Genomic DNA, 21,596 nt, shown 5'->3' with positions numbered 1-21,596 from the left:
CTATCATAATCAGCCTCACCCTTCCTATCTAAAATCTTCTTTTTATTTCAGCATGCATCTTTGCACTCTAAGCAGCCTGGTCTTCTTGCTGTCCTGCTAATGGGGCCAGACTCCTTCCCACGACAGTGTCACTGCTCATAGTGCTTTCCTGAGAAACCCGCCCCCACTTCTCTTCACTCTCCTGTGCAACTCCTACCTATTCTCAGAGGAGCCTAAGTCTACTTCTTTTATAATACTTTCTCTTTCTGTTTCTCAAGATACTTGCTTGTTCAACCTTCATTATACTGGCTGTATTGATCTCTAATTGGTTTAGGTTATTTTAAGCCTGTTTAGGGCAGGAGCCATATTTTATGCCTGGTAATGTGGTATCGTGGGCTTTGAAGTACGACAGAATAGGGGAAAGGGTGTGACTCCACTTATTAGTCATGTGGCCTTCTGTAATTCTCCTAGTATTAATCTCACGTGCAAAATAGGGAAAAGGCTTCCCCCCAGCTTTACTCCCCTGTTGTGGTGTGAAGCTGGTTTATAGTGCCTACTTATAACCGGCATATACATGATAAAGGTCTGCTTATCCCTTGACAGTAACTTAACAGAATCCAATCCCTGAACACTCAGCCTAGAGGCCTAGAGAACCAGTATAACCATGCAGCGAATCCTTAGTAAGTATTATCCTGCCCTTACTTAAAATGGCTTGAGCTTAGGTTATTCCTGGCTGCAGCTCTGCTTCTGGGATCTGTTGCTGTTTTTCCATCTGAACCTTGCCAAGAACACTACTGCTTTAAAAAATGTTTTTTTTTTTCCCTGCTGCTCCTGCAGCAGTCCCCTCCATTTCATTTTGTAGGATCTTGCAGAGTTGGAGTTGTACCTAACCCTTCTATTGATGTCTGCCCTTATAAAATGCATTTTTCTGCTTGTGGGGTCTGTGTGAGTGCGTGTATTTGCTTGGTGGTTCCTTGGCAGAATTCTGGGTGTAATGACCTTTCTGTATGTGGTAATCTGAAAGCCTACCAATAGTATCTCACTTTACTGTTGAGTCTTTCACCTGTGATCTTTGCTGACTGTGGCTTTCTGAGAAGGGCCTATGTTTAGAGTATTGGAAATCTCCTACCTGTGGACTTCAGTGTTTATGGTTGATGTGGTTGACTGGGAGAATGCACAAACAGTGTGTGCCAGATGACTTATACACAGGTTTTGGGGTTATAGTGTAATTGTGTCTTAGTTTGTGGTTGTGCTTACCTTTGAAATCGAGTTTTAACTTCCTTATAACAACACATGTGTTCTAGAAAATTACCTTGTAAAAGAATTTGGTGAAACAGATCATTTTCCGGGGCAAATTGCATTAAAATGCGAAGGAAGTGTTGTGGTAGGAAGAAAATCAGAGATGCCTTTGATTGCAGCCGGAGAAGTAAAAGCAGCAGCTCAGGTCTACCTCGAGATGGTAACCAGGGTTGACGTGAGCATCCTCGCTCAATCTCCATACTCCTAGCGAGCTGCTGTCCGATGTTAGGAAAAAGTACTGCTCAACAAGTTTTAGGGAAACACGCAACCCAGACAGAAGGCTTCTATTCCTGATTTTCTTCCAAGGACACTGAAGTATCCCTGCACGTTAAGTACCTGACTCGCTGTGCTTTGAAAGTTGAAGTCTTCCTGGATAGGAAGAGTGTCTTGTTGTGAAACTTACCTGTGCAGGCTGAAATCAAATCCAGCACATGTTGACGTGTGAAGTCATGTTTGAGTTTGAGAACAGCACATCTTCAAACATCTGCCTCCCCCTTTTTAAAAACTATATGGGCTCAGAATTAGCAAAATATTTATGTGCTTTTTACAAAGGGGTACATGGGGAACATTTGATACATCTGTAGTTGACTATAAAACGTGTTTTATGTTTACACATTTAAAAAATATGCTGTGTTACTCTGAAGATAACAAGGATTCTGTTCTTCCTCGTTGGGTCTCTGCATCTCATCTATAAAGTGAGGATGTCAAATAATCATTAAGGACGTTTACAGAAAAAAAAATCCTAACTCTATAGTTTGAAGTTTCTTCGAAATTAAGCTTTGAATATGGGTCCTATTGCATTTAGCATTCAAATCTATGTTAATTAGCAATCAGTTATATTTTATCTTTAAATTTTTCCTAGATTTTAATAGCTAATCAAGGTTCTATAAAAGATAATGCCTCCGAACCCAAAGGATGAAGTATTATAGCGTAATGTCCAACTATATTTGACAATGTCTAAAAGTCACTGTCTGCATGAACTTGTAGTTCCTAGCAGATGATGGTCTGAACTCACTTTTTTTGAAATGGAAGGGCCACAGTAGTGCCTCACTTTTCATTTGGTGCTTTTCCCACCCTGTCAAGAACTCTTAGTACTCACTTAATAATATGCACAGCGATGGCCCAGATCTTATGAGAACCACATATTTTTTAGGAGCGATGAGTGTGAGTTATTTTTTTACCTTTCTATAGGTGAAGCATGATTTGTGATAAAGTACTGATAACTTGTGACTGCCCTTGTGACTACCATAAAAGATAATGCCTGAGAACCAGAAAGGTCATTGCCTGGGCTATGTATTTGGCAATATCACGAAAGTTACCATCTGCATGAACTTGTGGTTCCTGGAAGATAGTTGTTAATAGTTTTGCCCTCTTAGACATTGCCTTTGCTTTGAAAGAGAATTTGCTAGAGAATGATTTAACTAAAACAAAGGCGAGTGAGAAAAATGTAAGATATACATCCTTCACGTTATCTTAGCTGTTGAAAAGCAAATTTTTTCCTAAGTTAGTGTAAAGGTTTTTAGAAGGAGTCATCATTTTGGTACCCTAGTTCCAATACAATTGTCCAATTTGCAGAGAAGTGGGATGTGACGGGATGGCAGTGAGGGTGGATTTGGTAGTACAAGAAAATCACCTATGGTCAGAATTGCCTTTTAAAGCTCCATAAATTGTTCATTCATTAGTTAATTCATTCAACACATCTTTATTGTGAGTACCTACTTGTACCAACTATGCCAATTCTCTTCTAGGTACTGGGAATACAGTTGTGAACATAGCAGCGTTTCTGCCCTCACAGAGCTTCTGTTTTAGGGATAAGCACAGCTTTGTATGTAGCCCTGTAACCTAGGGGTAAATGAGGTTCTGTGGAGAGTACTAAAGTGCTTCTACTTAGTTGGGGATCTCCTCATTTTCAGGGCTTGACAAATTATGGCTTGTGTGTCAAATCCTTCCTGCCGCCTGTTTTTGTAAATAAATTAGTTCTGGAACACAGCCATGCCCACGTATTTATGTATTGTCTTTGACTGCTTTCATGTTACAACGGCAGAGCGGAGTTGTGAGGGAGATGGAGAGCCTGCAGAGCCTAACCTGTTCGCTGACCCTTCACAGAAATAGTGTGCTGATCCCTGCCCTATTTTATTTTACATTAAGCCTTTACTTCCTTTACTTGAACTCATTTTGATTTTTTGTATACATGCTAGCAAAGCATCTTATATTGAGGTTAGGTCCTTAGTCAAAAGTGTTGCAATATGTTTAGAGATACTGATAACATGTGGCTGTCCTTGTAACTAGCGTAAAAGATAATGCATTAGAACAAGAAAGGTAAAATATTACTGGGTAATGTCCAGCTGCTTATTTGGCAATACCACGAAAGGTAATATCTCCATGAACTTGTGTGTGATATGCTCTTAGTCATTCCCCCATCTTCACTATCCCCTGTCTTGCCCACCCCTGAAACACAGGCAGGCAGGACTATTGCCACCCTCGTCAGTTTTCCTTAAGCTGGGGACTAGCTGGGAACTCTCGTTCTAGCTCATCTACAGTTTCAAACATGGCAGGGTAAAGGTTTGTTTTTTCTGGCTTTTTTTTTTTTTTTTTTTTTTTTTTTTTTTTTTTTTTTTTTTTTTTTTTTTCACTTCAGTTCTTTACAGTCCACCAAAGCCAACCAAGTGTCCCAGTTTAAAAGTCATCTGCAAGTGATTGAAGACTTTTTTTTAAGGTTCAAGACATGAGCACCTTTGATATTGCAAGAGAAGCGACAGGGAGCTGTGAAAGCTTCTCATGGGATTAAGGACCTTATGTAGGGGGAGTTCTTTTTTCAGAAGCTGGGAGTGAAAGAGGAGAGGGATGGTAAAGGTATGAACAGTTTCTGGGGCATAGAAGAGGGCACACCCTGTAACTGGTTCTTGTTAACATCCAGTGGATGCAATAGCTAAATGCATCTTTAATTCACTCCTCTGTCAAGGTCAAGACAAAGCAAGATCCATGTAAGGAAGTTCCTTTTGGCTTTGTAACTGCTATTCCTCATGCAGAAAAAAAGCAGTAGTCCAAGAGGCAAAATGCTTACAAGACTTGCTTGCTAAAATGCATAAGGGCAGAAGAATTAGGTCCAGGAGAAAAATATAAACCCAGATGCACTATTTCTAGTACTTTTTAAAAAGAAATTAACAGTATTCACTGACTCTTATAAAGTTAGGACACACTGAAACCTAGAATACAAAGTGTAATTATAGACCTGTAAAAGTAAAATGGAACACAGAGGTACCATGAGAAGAGTCATCTAATGATTTTGCACAGAATCCACTTTTCCTAGGAGGATAAATGAAAGTAACAGAATCTTTTCCATGTAAGATAATTAATGCGAAGGGAGACAAGCTCCTCCTAAGGATCTGAATGGTGTCAGTGGGCCTGATAAACCACAGCTCCCAGAGAACCCCAAGTTTGCATGAAATCTTTTGTCTCCTGTCTTAGAAAATGTTAACTGATGGCATTAATTCATTGATCAATGTTTCAAATTAAAGAATGAACTACAATTTTCCCTGCCCCAGCCTCTGTTTTTTAGGCTGTGAATGAGCAAGGCTGCTTTGCCTCCACCGAGGATTGAAGCTGAGGGGAGGGAATTGGGGCAAATCACAGGAAGGTTTTCCCCAATGTCACCTAGCCAGGAACATCATAACATTGACTTCAAAGGTTTGCCGGAACTCTTTGATAGAGAGATAAAGCTGTCTTTCTTTGTTCGTTGGGTACAGCCTTACCGAAAGGCCAAAGGCTTGATCTGACCATATAAAGGGGAACTTTCTGTGATTCTCTGAGACCTAGTTGTCCTGGCATTGTTTTGGGAGGGCCCAGGCTGCCTGCCTGCCTCAGCTATTCTCTGGTATTCACTGTTCTTTCACTTCAGAACTTCAAAACTTTGAGTCAGGCCCAATAAATACAATAGTCTTTATTTTGTATATGATAAAATAGAAGCACTGAGAATTCTGAGGTACTTAGTCGAGGTTGTGCAGAAAATAAACAGCAAAGACTAAAATTCAAATTTGGGCTCTTCAAATAATCTTTGAGGACTTGCTAATGCAAGTGGAGTGAGAGCACGAGAATGAAGGAATCTCGGAGAGTGTCGAGGCTGAAGCAGAGGGTGCACCTGCAGGTCACCGCCACGGGGAAGGGGCTGGCAGTGAGGTGAGAACAAAGCATTATAGCATCAAGGGAGAGGGCTGTTCTCTGGGTCTATATGTGTGGGTGGGGCAGGAGGCTTGGAAGATGTGATATGTGAGCTTGGAAGAGAAGGAATCAATGTTTAATGTCCGTTGGGGCATGGCCGAGGCACTGCGGCACTTGTGCGTCTCTTGAAAGAGAGATGTGTAGCATACAGGGTCCTTCGGTAGCACTGTCTTCTCTGCTAACCTTTGTTCACGTGATACAAAAAGCAGAAACATTTATCCATTTTTTTCCTTAGACAAATGCTAGCTCTGTTCCTGATACAGAGCCACAGAATCACACAGCTTTAGAGGAAGAAACCACCTTAGAGCAAGTCCAATGCCCTGATTCCACCGAAAGTAAACCCAAGGACCAAGAGACACCCCGAGGCACAGCAGGTCAGCGCTGAGTAGAAACTGTCCCTCTTTGTGTACATTCACTTCTCTTCCACTGTGGGCATGTTGATGCTGCTGATGGCTCCAACAGATTCACCGATGTTCGATTGCAGAATGAAGCCAACTAGAGTGCAGCCATATCACTGGTTTCCATATTTGGGCTTTGAGATACAAAGTACTGCTTCTGTTCCTCTCATTCTCAGATCCTCCAAAGATTCATGATGTTTTGAAACCATTCCCTTAAGTTTGGTATAGTCAGCCTGGGTTCCTGGCTCAGTTCTGCCACATCTGTCGTATAATCTAGATGTAACTTGTGTCTCAGTTTCCTTCTCTGTAAAATAGGGATAATAGTAGTAGTACCTACCTGGTAGACTTATGAGGTTTAAACGTACTAATGTATGCAAAAGCACTTATAGTACTATGCACATAGTAAATACTAAAATTATTATCACGTTTTGGGCATATTTGATATATTAGGTTGCTAAGCGTAGATTCGTTATAGTGAATGATTTATCCAAGTTAATTCCTGGAGTCAAAGCAGAATTTAGAAATAACTGCGAGTTAGAAATATATGCTAATTCTCAAAGTAATGGACAGGATGCTACATCCCATTCACTTCTCAAGCAGTGTTAACTATCTGTACCAGAAGCTGAATTTAAATGCTGTCAGGGCAGGGGAGGAAAATGAAAGACTCAAGGAAGCTGGGTGTGTGCTTCTCAAAGAGTGAGAAATTGCTCTTCTTTACTAAAAAAGAATAATTTTCCTTCTCTTCCATTTTTTCTTTAAGTATAGGGTTTGGTTTTTTTTTTCAGGCTTTTACTTTGTCACTTTTGATACAGGCATAGGAACAGAGAAATATTTTTCATCCAGTAAAACATGTGGCTATGAAGGCACACAAAGAAAGGACAGCTAAAAAAAAAATGGCAAGCGACAACAGGGAGAATGGGGACTGTGGGGAGCTGCAGAGCGCACGCCAGCCTGAAGGGGTAGGGATGTTTCTTCAGCTTCCTATTACCATAGAAAAGACAAGAGTTGACTTAGAAACTGTCTTCTATTTCTGGATTGAGGTCTCAATGGAGTGACTTCTGGGTAAAATGTTATGCTGTCGATGTGTGGTCTCTGGTCTACACACTGTGAAATCTTTGTATGCTAATGTCATATACTCAGAAGTTTCAGGCTAGAATTGTGATGTCTTGTCATGTATCAAATTTTTTATATTTGCCTGCTTCTTTCCTTGAAGCACTGACTCTATAGATGTAAATGTCTCCCATTAAGTATCAAAGAAGGATGTATTAATATTAATATAATAAAAATAGTCATTAGAGTGCTGAAACCTTTTTTTCCTGTTAGAACTCAGATTAAGGCTGAGCACAGTGGCTCACGCCTGTACCCCAGCACTTTGGAAGGCTGAGGCGTGCAGAGTGCTTGGACCTCAAGACCAGCCTGGGCAAAATAGCAAGACCCTGTCTCTACACAAAATACAAAAATTAGCCAGGCATGGTGGTGCATGCCTGTAATCCCAGCCAATCGGGAGGCTGAGTTGGGAGGATCGTCTGAGCCCATGAGGCTGCAGTGAGCCTTGATCACACTAGCTGCACTCCAGCTGGGAGACAGAGCAAGATCCTGTCTCAAAAAAAGAAAAAAAGAACTCAGATTAAGAGCTCTATGCTTGCCTTGGTTGCCTTCCACTGAAGCTCTGTGGCCACCTGTAGTAAATGTCACTATCAATGACATGCAGAGTGGTCTGCATGTTGGGGTCCACTTGTCATGCAAGGTGGAATCCTTTCATGTTGCCCACCTGCCATGTTACAGGCACATGACCAGATTCCAAGAGGTCACCCGGCTTCAGCTAGCTAGTTGTCCAAGCAACCCGGAGTGATACCAGGGACATTTTTGGACATTCTTCTACCACAATAGGTTTGTATCTTATTTGTATGATATTTTCTTTCAAAATGGAAGCAGATAATGGAAGGGAGAGTTACTTCTAATTTGTCTCTAGCTGTATACGTCTTTCAGTCTTCAAAACTGTGCTAACCATAAAGTCTGTCACCTCCTGTAGAGAATTTTGCATTTTGTACCTAAGTTAGTGTAGCCTACTATCAGGAAAGCCTTTAGCTGTACTGGATAGATTAACAGTGACTTCTTCAACAGAGACCTTCAATTAGGCTGTAGAACAAGAAACCCAAAGGCATATTTTTCAGGGTTCAAGCAGCAGCCCACTGATGTCATCAAGGATTCAACCCCTTTCTATGAATACATCCTCTGCAGATGGGAGTCTCATCTTTACAGCTGATGTCTCATAGACATCTCTGCCTCAGCCCCAAACATCACAGCTTTACACAGCCACATTCAATGCAGCTTCTTTGTAAACTGTCTTTATTAGGGAGTAGATTTCTTCTCAGAAGCTTTTCTCTTTCCTCATCAGCTCACTTCCCTTTCGATCTCGTAAGTCTGAGCCACAGCACCACTTCTAAACAGATTTGAGTAGAGAATTAGAATTCTTTTGCTTGGATTAGATCTATCATAGTTCATGTCCTGGGATGGCTGCCATGGCTGAGTATGTCGAATCCTGAGTAAAATCAGCGTTCTGTAAACGAAGCAAGAAGGGAGCATTGCTATGGAATGGACCAGCGATGGTGTCTACCATGGCTCCCTTCTTTTTTCTAGTGCATTGTCTATCGCCCTATTGTTTTCCCAGAGCAACAGTAAGTGTTTGCTCTTTACTCTCAGATTATGACATGAGTCATCCTATTTGGGCCACCACAAAAAGGATGAATAACTGAACAATACCGATCTCAAGTATATTTAACCACATCCTGCTAGGATATGCTCTGATTTGACTGTGCATATGTGAGCTGACTGGTGCTTCTTGTCTAATGCTAGTTTGGCTAATACCACTTCATTTTTTTTCGGTATGGGAAATAATTCACTAATGTGAATAATAGAAAGTTCAAACAGTGGCCATGGTTCTGTTCTCTGGATCCATACCTAGTGTAACTAACCCTTCTCTCTGATGTGTGTATACTTGGAACAATGATCATGGCTTTCCAAGTCTCCTTTGCTTCCAGCATCCTGTGCTTCTTCAACTACCCTTCTTGTACTTTCATTTAGACCCCTCACTATGTTCTTTAATATTTCTCTTGAAGCTTAGCATCTGGAGCAGTAAACCAGGGGTATGATGGGACTATTGCATCTTTTGTTGTGAACCCAGGGCTGCCTTATTAAACAACTCCAGTGGGCACCTTTCACTTTGTGTTTTGTGTGAATGGAGTACCCTGGAGTTATACAGTGTATCAGCCTTGTCTGAATGCTGTGTTCCCAAGAAGAACTCCAATAATACTCTATCTTTGGGGAAAAAAATAAAACAACCTTAGAGCTATTTGCTTATTGTGCATCTCCAGTGAGAGGTTTGGTACATATCTCAAATTCAGCACCCCAGAAAACAGAACCCACATCTCTGTACATTGTCCAAATAACACATACGTACACATTCCCTATCTCAAACCCATATTCTCCTGTTGTATCTAAGACTAACCCAGTCCAGTGCCTTTGCTCAGGCCTTCATCATATTTCACTTAGACTACTGGAGCAGCCTCCTAACTAGTCTTTGCCTCTGATCTCTGTATTCTAACATCTCTGTAGTCTCCAGAAGGATTTTATTCATGCCATTTCTCTGCCTAAAACTCTGGAGAACTCCCTTCAGTAGGATAAAAATCAAACTCCTGCATAAGGCCGGGTGCACTCACACCTGTAATCCCAGCACTTTGGGAGGCCAAAGTGGGAGGACCAACCTAGGCAAAAAAAGAGACCTCATTTCTTAAAAAAAAAAAAAAAAAAAAAAAAAAATAGGCTTGGTGGTATACACCAAGTAGTCCTAGCTACTTGGGAGGCTACAGTGGGAGGATTACTTGGGCCCAGGAGGTTAAGACTACAATGGGCTGTGATTTTGTGCCACTGGACTCCAGCCTGAGTGACAGAGTGAAACCCTGTCTCAAAAAAATAACGAAACAAAAGCAAAAACAAAAAACTGCTGCATGATACACATACCCCTTCATAATTGGGCCCACCCTAAATTTTTAGCTATTTCCTGCAATTTCCTCCACTGCCGTCCATTGGATTGGTTTTATCCTAGTCTTGTGCTTCTCAGCCCTAGTTTCACATTAGACCTGGAAAGCTTTCAGAACTCTCAAAGCTCAGCCCCCATCCCTACCTGCTACTTGGGGCTGGGGCTAGGTATCAGTAAATGTTAAAAGTTTTCCAGGTGATTCTGTGCTCAACCAAGGTGAAAAACACTAGGCTGTGCCTGCCCTCTTATGAACATACCAAGTTCTTGTCTTCGCCAACATTTTTACAGTTTCCTCCACTTATAATTTTTTTCTTTCCTTTTCTGTGTAAGAAAATCATGTTCATTCTTTAACATCTCAATACTACCCCTTCTCTGAAGGATTGTCAGATTGCTGTCCTCCCAAGAGTTGGTTGCTCTCTACTGCATTCTCATAGCAGTTTCTACTTTTTTGTGTATCTGTCAGTTGTGAGTGATTTAAAGGAGAGACTCTAATCTTATCTATAATGTGCCCAAGAGCCTTGCATAATGCTTAGCACCTCAGTAAAGTTCGAATAAAATTATACCATCTGCCATCAATGCTTGAAGAGTCTGATCCATCATTGTACAGTCATTAGGTAGTTACCTGAAGTAGCATAAGAAATTAGAAAGTAACTACCATGCTATGGTGAGAATCATATCTTGCCAGAGTAATTAGACTTTGTTCCTTGATAATATGACAGACTGTAACAAGGAGGAATTGTTGGGGTGATTGCACATTGAATGAATGACCCAATCTATCTGGATTTCAATGAAGCTCTTAATTCTTTCACAAATAGCTTTCTCAGTGATAATCTAGGAAACTGTTGTTACAATTGTACAACCTAAGTCGATGAGGAAGGGACATTGTCCAAAAAAAGGCTTTATTATTAGTAACTGATATGAATCAGTAGTATAATGCCATTGTAAAAAGCATGAGGGAAGCCACATGCTACTGTATTATAGGTTACTATTAAGTTTTGGCCACTATAGTTTATCAAGGAGATGGAGTATGTGTGAGGGCTCAGAGATGAATGCCAAAGGTAATTAAAGAAGTGGAAAATGCATCCTCTGAGAAAAGGTCATGTAATTAAGACAGGAGAAGGCTGAAAGACACATGCTTGATTACTAATTTCATGTGCATGGACATTTTTATGGCATGGTTTCTTAATATCCACAGAAAACTAAGCATGAAGAAATTTGTTTAAATTAGAATATGCAAGTTTTGGTTGGACATGAAGAAAAATATTCTAACTGTATTACAAAATGCAGATCTGATCACGTTAGTCCCCTAGTTACAAAACTTTGATTGACTTCCCATTGTCTCTAAACAACATCCTCAAAAAAAAAAAAAAAGAAAAAAAAAGGACAATATTTACTAGTTGACATTATTTACAGTGATTTTTTTTTAAGGAAGATGACATACAACAATGTTTTATGTCATTAATTTGTTGGAAAGTGAAATAATGAATGATGGGAGAATTCATATACAGATGCATCTCAACTTACAGTGGGGTTACATCCCTATAAACCCACTGTAAGTTAAAAATATCATTGTCAAAAATACATTGAATATACCTAACCTACTGAGCGTCATTGTAAGCCTAGCCTACCTTAAACATGTTCAGAACACTTACATTGGCCTATAGTTGGGCAAAACTATCGAACGCAAAGCCCATTTTATAATAAAGTGTTGAATATCTCCTGTATATATTGAATACTGCATGGAAAATGAAAAACACAATAGTTGCATGGATGCTCGAAATATGATTTCTACTAAATGTATGTAGCTTTGGCGCCATTTATAAAGTAAAAATATCGTAAGTCAAAAAAATATATATATATCGTAAGTCAAACCATCATAAGTTGGGGACTGTGTGTATGCCATATGAAAAAAAAGTTGAAGATAAACATTAAGAAGAAAAAGGGGAAAATAAACACAGAGCCAAAATTGCTTGTGCTGTGGTCCAAATGTAGTTTTTGGGTTAAGGCACAGCCTGAATCCAATCTATTCCATAATACAGTAATCATGAAATGAAGGAACCATGGTATGTGATAGTGTTCTGTCTTCTTAACAAGTTGTATTAAAGTCTGTTTTTAAGCTAAAATAAAACATTTAAGATGCCTGTGTCTTTTTAAAATTTCCCTTCTTCTCCTGTTTTAGGGATAATTGAAATTTTTAATCTATAATTTTAAATTTACAGTGAAGTTGCAAGAATAGCACAAAGAATACCCATATATCCTATCTTGGTCTGCTTGGGCTACCATACATAACGTAATATCATAGACTGGGTGTCTTCACAGAAATTTATTTTTTTTACAGTTCTGGAGGCTGGAGATTCCAAGATCAAATAATTTGGTTTCTGGTGAGATTGTACAATCTAAGTGGATGAGGAAGGGACATTATCCAAAAAAAGGCTGTATTATTAGTAACTGATATGAATCAGTAGTATAATGCCATTGCAAAAAGCATGAGGCTTTTAGATAGCTGCCTTTTTCCTGTGTCTTCATTTGGCAGGAAGCGTGGGGGAGAGGTATAAGACACTAACCCTTTTGTATCAGACCCCTACCCTTATGACCTCTGTAGCCTAATTACCTTTTTGTAGGTCTCTCTCCAAATACAATCACATTGGAGGTTAGGATTTAATCTGTGAATTTGGAGGAGAAATATTCAATCCATAGCATACTCTTTACCCAGATTTACCTGTTGTCAACATTTTACCCCATTTGCTCTCCCCACAACACACACAAAATTTTTGTTCTACCCACTTGAGAATAAATTGCATACATCATGATTCTTTACGTGTAACATTTTCAAAGTATATTTCCCAAGAATGAAACTATGTTCTCACTGAATCACAGGAGAGTAACTACAACTACAGTAACTGTAACACATAAGTATTTGTATCCAATCTACCGTCCATGGTTTCAGGATGAAACTGTTCCAGCTTACATCATCAGGCGTTAGAGTCTCCTAAGGAGCAGGCAATCTGGATCCCTCCCATGAGCAGTTCACAAACTCATAGGGTTCGCGCTCCTATGAGAATCTAATGCCACCACTGATCTGACAGGAGGCAGTGCTCACTCGTCCACTGCTTTCCTGCTGTACGGCCCAGCTCCTAACATGGCCCCTGGTTCAGGGACCCCTGCTTTATAGCATTTTCTTCTCCTCCAGTAAACCAGTCAAAACCTGTATTTTTTAAAAAATGGCATCTGGCTTCCTCCATAAACAAAAGTCTACCAACTCTTTCCACAAGCTCCCCACTTCCGCTCCCCAACTTCAAGCCCCTGTCTCTTAGTTTCTTCTTCCTGGAGTGTTAGAAACTCATTTGCCCTACAAAATACCTACTTCTCTCTTTTTTAAGATAACCTTTTATGAAGATTTTTACTGCCCTCCCTAAGCAGATGGAATTGACCCAGCTGGAAACCAAGAAGACTTTCTTCTTAATTCCCCTCCACATCCTGTGCCCTTAGCATACTGGAAATATCTTAGTTTGTATTCATTACTGGTACATATCTGCTTTTCCCCTCCCACCCACACCCCCCATCCTCTGCCAGGAGACTCTAAGCTCTTTAAAAGAAGGGACCATATTTTATTGGTCTTTGTATTCTCAGAGTTTAAAGACAGGATCTGTCCCACGGGAGGTGCTTTATAAATATTTATTAATCATCAATGGAATACATCACCCTAAAGAGCTCCTGGAGGAGGTTGTGGGGAGTCTGATCCTGAAGAGTTTCAAGAAGGAAAATGCCCGTCCATCCAGGGGCCTTACAGTGGTTCTAGGGGAAAGAGAATGAGCTTAGAGTGGACAGAGTGGAGCTTGATCTCTAAAAGCTTGCTTGATTCTGTGATAAAGTGTGGTGAAATCAGGCAGGACCTTTATATTCCTTAAGATTTCTCAAGCCCACACACAGCTCTCAGGAGAACATAGTCTGGATTTATTTATTTACTTACTTACTTATTTATATTTTTAATTCATTTTTTTTTTGAAACAGAGTCTCACTCTGTTGCCCAGGCTGGAGTACAGTGGTGTGATCTCAGCTCACTGCAGCCTCAACCTCCCAGGTTCAAACGATTCTCCTGCCCCAGCCTCCTGAGTAGTTGGGACTACAGGTGCATGCCACCACATCCAGCTAATTTTTGTGTTTTTAGTAGAGACAGGGTTTCACCATGTTGGCCAGGCTGGCCTCAAACTCTTTACCTCAGGTGATCCGTTTGCCTCAACCTCCCAAAGTGCTGGGATTACAGGCATGAGCCACTGTTCCTGGCCTATTTTTAAATTTTTAATCTTGAACTAATTTTAGACTCACAGAAAACTTGCAAAAATAGTACAGAGTTCCTAGAAACTCTTCACCCCGTTTTCCCTACTATTAACGTATAACCATAGAACAATGATCAAAACCAGGAAGTCAGCATTGGCACAATACTACTAACAACAGATCTTACTCAGATTTTACCAACTTTTTCACTAACGTCCTTTTCTCTTCCAGGATCCCACATTGCATTTAGTTGGCATGTCTGCTTAATTGCCTCCAATCTGTGACAGCTCCTTAGTCTGTCTTTGTCTTTTGTGATCTGGACACTTTGTAGGAGTACTAGTCAGTTATTTATAGAATGTCTCTCAGTTGATATCTGTCTTATATTTTTCATGGTTAGATTGAGGTTCTGGCTTTTTGACAGGAAAACTGCAGAAGTAATGATGTACCGTTCTCAAATGCATCACATCCAGAATACATAAAGTCATCGTATTGCTGATGATATTGAACTTGATCACTCTGGTAAGGAGGTTTCTCCTGGATTTCTCCCTGTGAAGTTCCCATCTTTCTCTTCAAAGTTAATAAGTACCTCTAGATACTTTGGATCTATGCAAATATGCTGTTTCTCCTTAAACTTCCATCCACTAATTTTCACATTCATGAGTGAACTTTGCCTGTAACAAACCTTTTTGTGGTGTTTACCTAATAGGGACATTTCTTAGTTCTCTCTTTCCTTCTACATTTATTAACTGGAATTCTCCTGGAAGGAGAAGCTTTACAGACTCGATTTAGGTGCAGAGTGTCACATCCTGCCAATCATTATTTTCTGATCTTTTGATTTTTCAGATTATTAGCTTGATAGCCATATTTCAAAACATCTTTGTTATTTCAGCATTTACATTTTATTAATGTTTGCTTAAAGACATTGTAATCACTTTACATTATTACTACAGTTTCTTTATTATAGGCAGACTGAATTATATAAATGAAAAATCAGTGACATTATTTTTAAGACACAAACTGAGTGACTTTAAAAGGAGCATACCCTACACAGAGACCTTGAATTCTAGTTCTTTCTTTAGCTTCTGAATGTCTAATAGTGAAAATAATACCATTCATGCCTAGCCACACATAGTTCATGGAGCACACATAAGTTCCCTATCAGGAGAACTTTAATTTAGCATTTCTTAGCTTTTGTATGTTTACATTGTTAATTGTAGCTCAAGTGTACAGAACACAGTATATTTAGCAGAAATTTTCATAGCCTGGCAATTTTCATCGACCACAGTTGGCTCTCAGAGTTTGCCCAGAATGGTTAGTCAGCAGAAAAGCATTGAATTGGAGCTGATTTATTTCTGAATCAGTGACAAATTTACTTTCCAAGCATAGTATCTCTAGTTGTATAAGAAATTAGAAAAGAGCATTATTTAGACCAAGGGTTAGTAAACTGTGTAAAGGGGCCATATGGTCAATACACGAAGTTCTCACTTAGCTCATCCGTAGGTTCTTTGGAAACCACGACTTTATGCCAAACATCATAAAACAAAACCAATTTTGCCATAGGCTAATTGATATAAACAAGAGTTAAGTTCCTACAGCATATTTCTGGCCATAAAAACATCACCAAACTTCTAAAGAAAAACCAAAACACTTTGAATATTAAATGTTGGAATAAATGTGAGCTACACATACATTTGAGAAAGATTTTTTTTAAAGTAAAGTAATTATTTGCCTGCTTTTTCCAGTTTGGGGTTGTGGGTGATCAGAGCCTATCCCAGCAGCTTAGGGCCCAGAGTGAGAACCAACCCCGGACAGACACCAGTTGCAGGTCACACACACACACACACCCCCTACACCCACTCAGGCCTGGGATAGTGTAGACATGATTTTCACCTAGTGTGCACATCTTTGGGATGTGGAAGGAAACTGGAGCAGCTGGAGAAAACCCACACAGACACAGGGAGAATGTGCAAACTCCACACAGACAGCAGCCCCAGCCGGAATCAAGTTTTTTTTTCCTTCATCAGCATTATAATGAAACAGCATTATTCCAAAACTTGCTGTCCTTTGGGCTTTGCAGGCTGTACAGCATCACACAACTATTAACTCTGCGATTGTAGTCATGGACGGTGTGCAAGTATGTGCGTATGACTGCATTCCAATAAAACACAGATTGAGACTCATAAAAATACATCTACTGAAAATGTATTTTAGCATTTATCCTTGCCTCTCATTTTTCTCTGCAGGCAGAAGACTGATTTTTGAAAATATGTATTTGGAAGATAGTCACGTCCTGTTGAATACTTTGTGCTGGTGCTGCCATCGAAAAATCTGGTTACACTCTGGGGAGGGCTGCTACCGCTGCAGTACTGAACCGCTTCGGCCGTGAAATGAGTGTCTGGCCTGAGCAGGCACACCATGAATAGATACACAACAATCAGGCAGCTCGGGGATGGAACCTACGGTTCCGTCCTGCTGGGAAGAAGCATTGAGTCTGGGGAGCTGATTGCTATTAAAAAGTAAGTTTGATCCTTCACTCTGTGATCATTTTAACTCTACCCTCACCATTCCCCATCTTTGAAACAGTTCTAAAGAGCAGTGGGTGGGATGCCTGGAGAAGAACCTTGGATAATGATTTCTGTGGGTTAAGTGATTATTGACTCTGCAGCACCCATGTTAGAGGTCTTAAAAACATTTCCACTTTAGATTTACTACTTTGCACATAGCACTAGTACTTGTTATCAAAGTATTTTCTCATATTGTGTGGTAGTAACAAGCAGGTTAATAAACATCATTTTACATGAGAAGAAACTGAAACTCTAAGAAATTAAGTGACTTAGTTTGGGTCATTTACGTGCATGTGGTGGTCTGGTGACTGCTGTCTTGTTCCTCCTGCCCCACCTGCCCTTCACAACCTGAGTCCAGACACGTTGTATTTGTTATCTGTTGCTGTTTAACAATTTGCTCCAAGACTTAGTTGTTTAAAACAACACACATTTATTATCTCAGTTTCTCTGGGCCAGGAGTCTGGGCACAGCTTAGCTAAGTTCTCTGCCTCAGTTATCTCTCATGAGGCTGTTGTCAAAGTATTGGCTCAGACTGGGGTCTCATCCGAAGGCTGGACTGGGGAAGAATCCAATTCTGAGCTCATTGATCTATGGGTTGTTGGACTGAGGGCTTCAGTTCCCTGCTGGCTGTTGGCAGGAGGCTGCCCTCAGTTTCTTGCCATGTGGGCCTCGAAAGAGCAGCTTACAAGATGGCAATTTGCTTCATCAAGACATAGGAGTCAAGAAGGCAATGAGAGACTTGTACTAAGATGGAAGTCATATCTTGCTTTTGGAAATTAATCACAGAAGTGACATTCCTGTCAAATTGCTGTATTCTATTGGTTAGAAGCAAGTCATTGAAGGAGAGGGGGTTCTAAAAGGTTCTGGGTAGCAGGAGGTGGGAGTCCCTGGGAACCACATTGGAGACTGCCACACCCATCTCTATCCAGTTGCCTTCTCAGCATCTCTATTTGAATGCCCTGCAGATATTTCAAACTCACCATGCCCAAAACTACACTCCGACTCAGCATATTATCTCACTCTCATCCCAAATTTGTTTCTTCTTCAGTATTCCCTATTTCGATAAATGGCACTCTCCCCTCAAAACCTGGGAGTTCTCCCGCCTTCCCTCCCACTTATTCCTCACCTTTAGTCATCTAGTCCCATCAATTCTCCATAGTAGTTATGCGATCCACCTACTTCTGTATATTCCCACTGCTAACCTCCATTCAGCCCATTACCTTTTACCCACCTCCACCACTAGGTCTTCTGTAGGGCTCCTGGCTTTTTTTCCCTTATTCATATCAGACCAAAGGGATTATTTTAAACATACAAATTTAATCCTCTAAAACCACTTAACCAAATGTTCATTGTGTTCCCTGAACATATCCCCTAGTCCCACCTGATGTCAGTGCAGCTGTAGTACACAGCTCTATGCCCACACTGGCACCCCACCCCAAGTGCACTTGGGAGACTTTCAACCAAGGTGCATTCTGTCCACTCTTTAAAAGGTCCCTAGCAGGCCCGAGCCATTTGCCAACCCTGGCACTGGCTTGCTCATACGCCCCTTATTGGGTTCCCTACCTCTCTTTTCTGAGTTTCCTGCTCCTTGCCCTGGCTTCCTGGAATCAGCTCCCAAATAAACTACCTGCACCCAAGTTCTTGCCCAGGCTCCGCTTTTGGAGGAATCCATACTAAGACAGCTTCCAATGTCTTCTTGTCAGTTTTAAGATGAAGCCCCAAATGTTTAATGTGACCTACCAATTGCTGCATCACTGCCCCTGGCAGGTTCACTTTTATAGGCTCTTTTCCTTTCTTCACAGCACTTGGTACAGAAAATTATTGTTGACCTTCTGGCCATGATATCACTTTCATGAGGGATGTCTTTCTCATCATTGTCTCGCCAGTGGCTGACAAAGCACCTGCTGTACCACATAGCAGGGGCTAAATCATATTTGGGGCATGAATAAAGAATTTGATCACTCTACCAGGAGACAGTGTGATAAGGACAGAGGAAGCTGGAGAGATGGGCAGTTCATTATTGGCCAGCAGTGAGACCTCAGGAAAGTTGTGTGCCTTCTCTGTTTCTCAGTTTCCTGAGCTGTCCTTATCTGTTTCACACGGCTGCTGTGAGACAAATGAGACAATGTGATTGAAATTCACTGAAAGATGTAACCTTGAAACTTGGATTTCTGATTAACTAATGGTGTTTTCTTTCTCTCCATTCAGGCTGTAGACCAGGGGTTGGCAAACTTTCTCTATGAAGGGCCAGGCTGGAAATATTTTAGGCTTCACAGCCATATGGTCTCTTGCAACTACTCAGTTCTGCTGTTGTAGTTTGAAAGCAGCCACAGGCAGTATATAAATGAATGAGTATGGTTGTGTTCCAATAAAACTTCATTTATAGAAACTGGAATTTGAATTTCACAAAATTTTCACATCATGAAATATTATTCTTCTTTTGACTCGTCAAACCCCAATTTAAAAAGGTGAATGCCATTCTTAGCTTATGGGCAGTATAGAAAGAGATAGGGGGGAGGTTTTGGCCCATGGGTCATAGTTTGCTAACTCCTACACTAGAAGGTCTAGAGCTCTGCTGTGTAGTATGATAGCAAGTAACCATATGTGGCATTTAAATTTAATTAAAATTAAAATTGAGTTCCCACATTGCACTAGCCACATGCCAAGTGCTCGGTAGCCACCCGTGTCTAGTGGTTACCATCCTGGACAGCGCAAAACAGTTTCACCAATATAGAAAGTTCTACTGGCCAGCTCTGGTCTAGACAGAAAAAGCCTGAGCAATTTCCTTCCAGGGCAAGGTTAGCTAGTTATTATAGAGCAAGACAGCAGTCCAGGCCTCTTTGAACTGCACCACACCACTGCTACTGGCAAAGTTTGTGACTTAGGATTGATGATCGCACTGCCATTTGAAAATAAATGTTGGTTTGGGATAGTATAATATTTGGTAGAAATTTAAACCCACTTTAAGTATGTTAATTAGGTTCAGAATGAAAGCACTTTTTTCTAAAAACAAAGTTTATCCTGTTGCTGAGAATAAGTGTGCTGTTTGTTTCTTTCTTCTCTTCTAGAATGAAAAGAAAGTTTTATTCCTGGGAGGAATGCATGAACCTTCGGGAGGTTAAGGTATTTATCAACATGCCAAGGAACAGTTCATATATGGATGATGAAAATAGCTTTGTACATGCTTAGATTTATGGTTGATATAGTCATTTCATTTGAATTTTTTCACTAATGCTGGAAAGGGAGGCAAATGATAACATTATAGCTGAAGCAGAAGATTATGATGTAATTGCATATACTGTTATTAGAAAGCTTTCATCTTTAATGGATCTCTTATATCGATATATTTCAGTATAAAGAAGTTGAATGTGTTGATTTTGTGAATTATTATTGCCTAATTATTTTCTTGATTATTAACATAAAGGAAAATCTATTTGTTGAGTATTTTTCCAAGACATAATTGCAGTACTTACTTCCGTTTCTTGCTCTAATAATTTGCACTCTACTTTCCATGAGGAAATTCATTGATCAAGGTATACCTGTGTCAAGTATTGTGGAGCACAGATCTTTACTTTTATTCAGCCTTCTGACTGGATTCACTATTCCCTCCCTTTCCCCTTGACTCTTCTTCTATTGATTTTGTTCCAATTTTTCTCTCTGTCGGAGTAGATTGACCACATTGAGTTTTACATTCGCTTCCTTGTCCAGTGGAGTGGTGCTTCATCTAATTTTAGTCCTCTTGCCCAGCCCTGTTTGAAACACCTAATAGAATATTGGAAAACACCCTTTCTTTTCCTCCAAAGGAGTCCTGTACATGAAAGTAGGGTTAAAAGCCTAAAGCAGGGATCAGAAAACGTTTTCTGTAAAGGGCCAGATAGTCAGTCTTTTATGTTTCTAGGACCAAAAGGTCACATTGAGGATGTTATATAGGATGTCATGTGTAACAAGAGCAAAAACAAATTTCCATAAAATTTTTATAAGATATAAAATGTAATAATAATTTAGTATAATTTTCTGTATTATAGGTTTTTCAATGAGAAGAATGATATTCTTTTTGAGGGGACGTAATATTTAACTTAATTAGGGTTCAAAGTTAGTATTCCCTATCATCAAACAAAATGTTTCCTATCATCACTAAATCAACACATTCAAGTCTTTATATTGAAATATTTGATATAAGAGATCCATTATACAGGTGTACCTTGATCAATGAATTGCAACCATTCATTTATAAAAATATTATTTTTTATCTTTTTTGGGCCGAGTGCAGTGGCTCACACCTGTGATCCCAGCACTTTGGGAAGCTGAGGCAGATGGCTCACTTGAGGTCCGGAGTTCGAGACCAGCTTGGCCAACATGGTGAAACCCCATTTCTACTACAAATACAAAAATTAGCTGGGTGTTATGGTGGGCACCTGTAATCCCAACTACTCAGGAAGCTGAGGCAGGAGAATTGCTTGAACCCGGAAGGTAGAGGTTGCAGTGAGCTGAGATTGCACCATTGCACGCCAGCCTCGACAACAGAATGAGACTCAGTCTCCAAAAAAAACAAAAACAACAAAAATATTCTTAGCTCATGGACCATATGAAAACAGGTGGTGGGCTGGATTTCACCCATGGGATGTAGTTTGCCAAGCTCTGGTCTAGAGAATAAAAGTTCAAGATGATCCAAAAACATCAGATATAAAAAAAAACAAACATCAGGGATTAAAAAAAAAAGATAATCTAAGGACATTTTCTCTGTGACATGAAGTTCTGAGAAGTATCCATGGCTTGGTTGTTAAACCTTTATTTTTCCACACAGCGAATTGTGTATTAGTTCTA

General features: G+C 40.1%; 1 protein-coding gene across 4 annotated transcripts in view; it reads left to right on the top strand.

Annotated features, from left to right (window-relative positions):
- The window catches only part of CILK1 (ciliogenesis associated kinase 1), a 55,890-nt gene that overhangs the window by 2,139 nt on the left and 32,155 nt on the right, over nt 1-21,596 (top strand). For 3 of the 4 annotated variants that reach the window (XM_017542878.2, XM_037743604.1, XM_037743605.1), the window contains exons 2-3: nt 16,452-16,724; nt 19,841-19,895. In XM_017542878.2, the coding sequence (XP_017398367.1) occupies nt 16,624-16,724; nt 19,841-19,895 (156 nt within the window). In that variant the 5' untranslated portion in view covers nt 16,452-16,623. Of the gene's footprint in view, nt 1-14,629; nt 14,728-16,451; nt 16,725-19,840; nt 19,896-21,596 lie in introns of all 4 variants that reach the window. The other variant, XM_037743603.1, reaches the window with a different exon arrangement.

Source organism: Cebus imitator, unplaced genomic scaffold (genome assembly GCF_001604975.1).
Source record: "Cebus imitator isolate Cc_AM_T3 unplaced genomic scaffold, Cebus_imitator-1.0 Scaffold148, whole genome shotgun sequence".
Lineage (NCBI taxonomy): Eukaryota > Metazoa > Chordata > Mammalia > Primates > Cebidae > Cebus > Cebus imitator.
The sequence above is the reverse complement of the archived record's forward strand: the minus strand, read 5'-3'. Positions and strand labels throughout refer to the sequence as shown.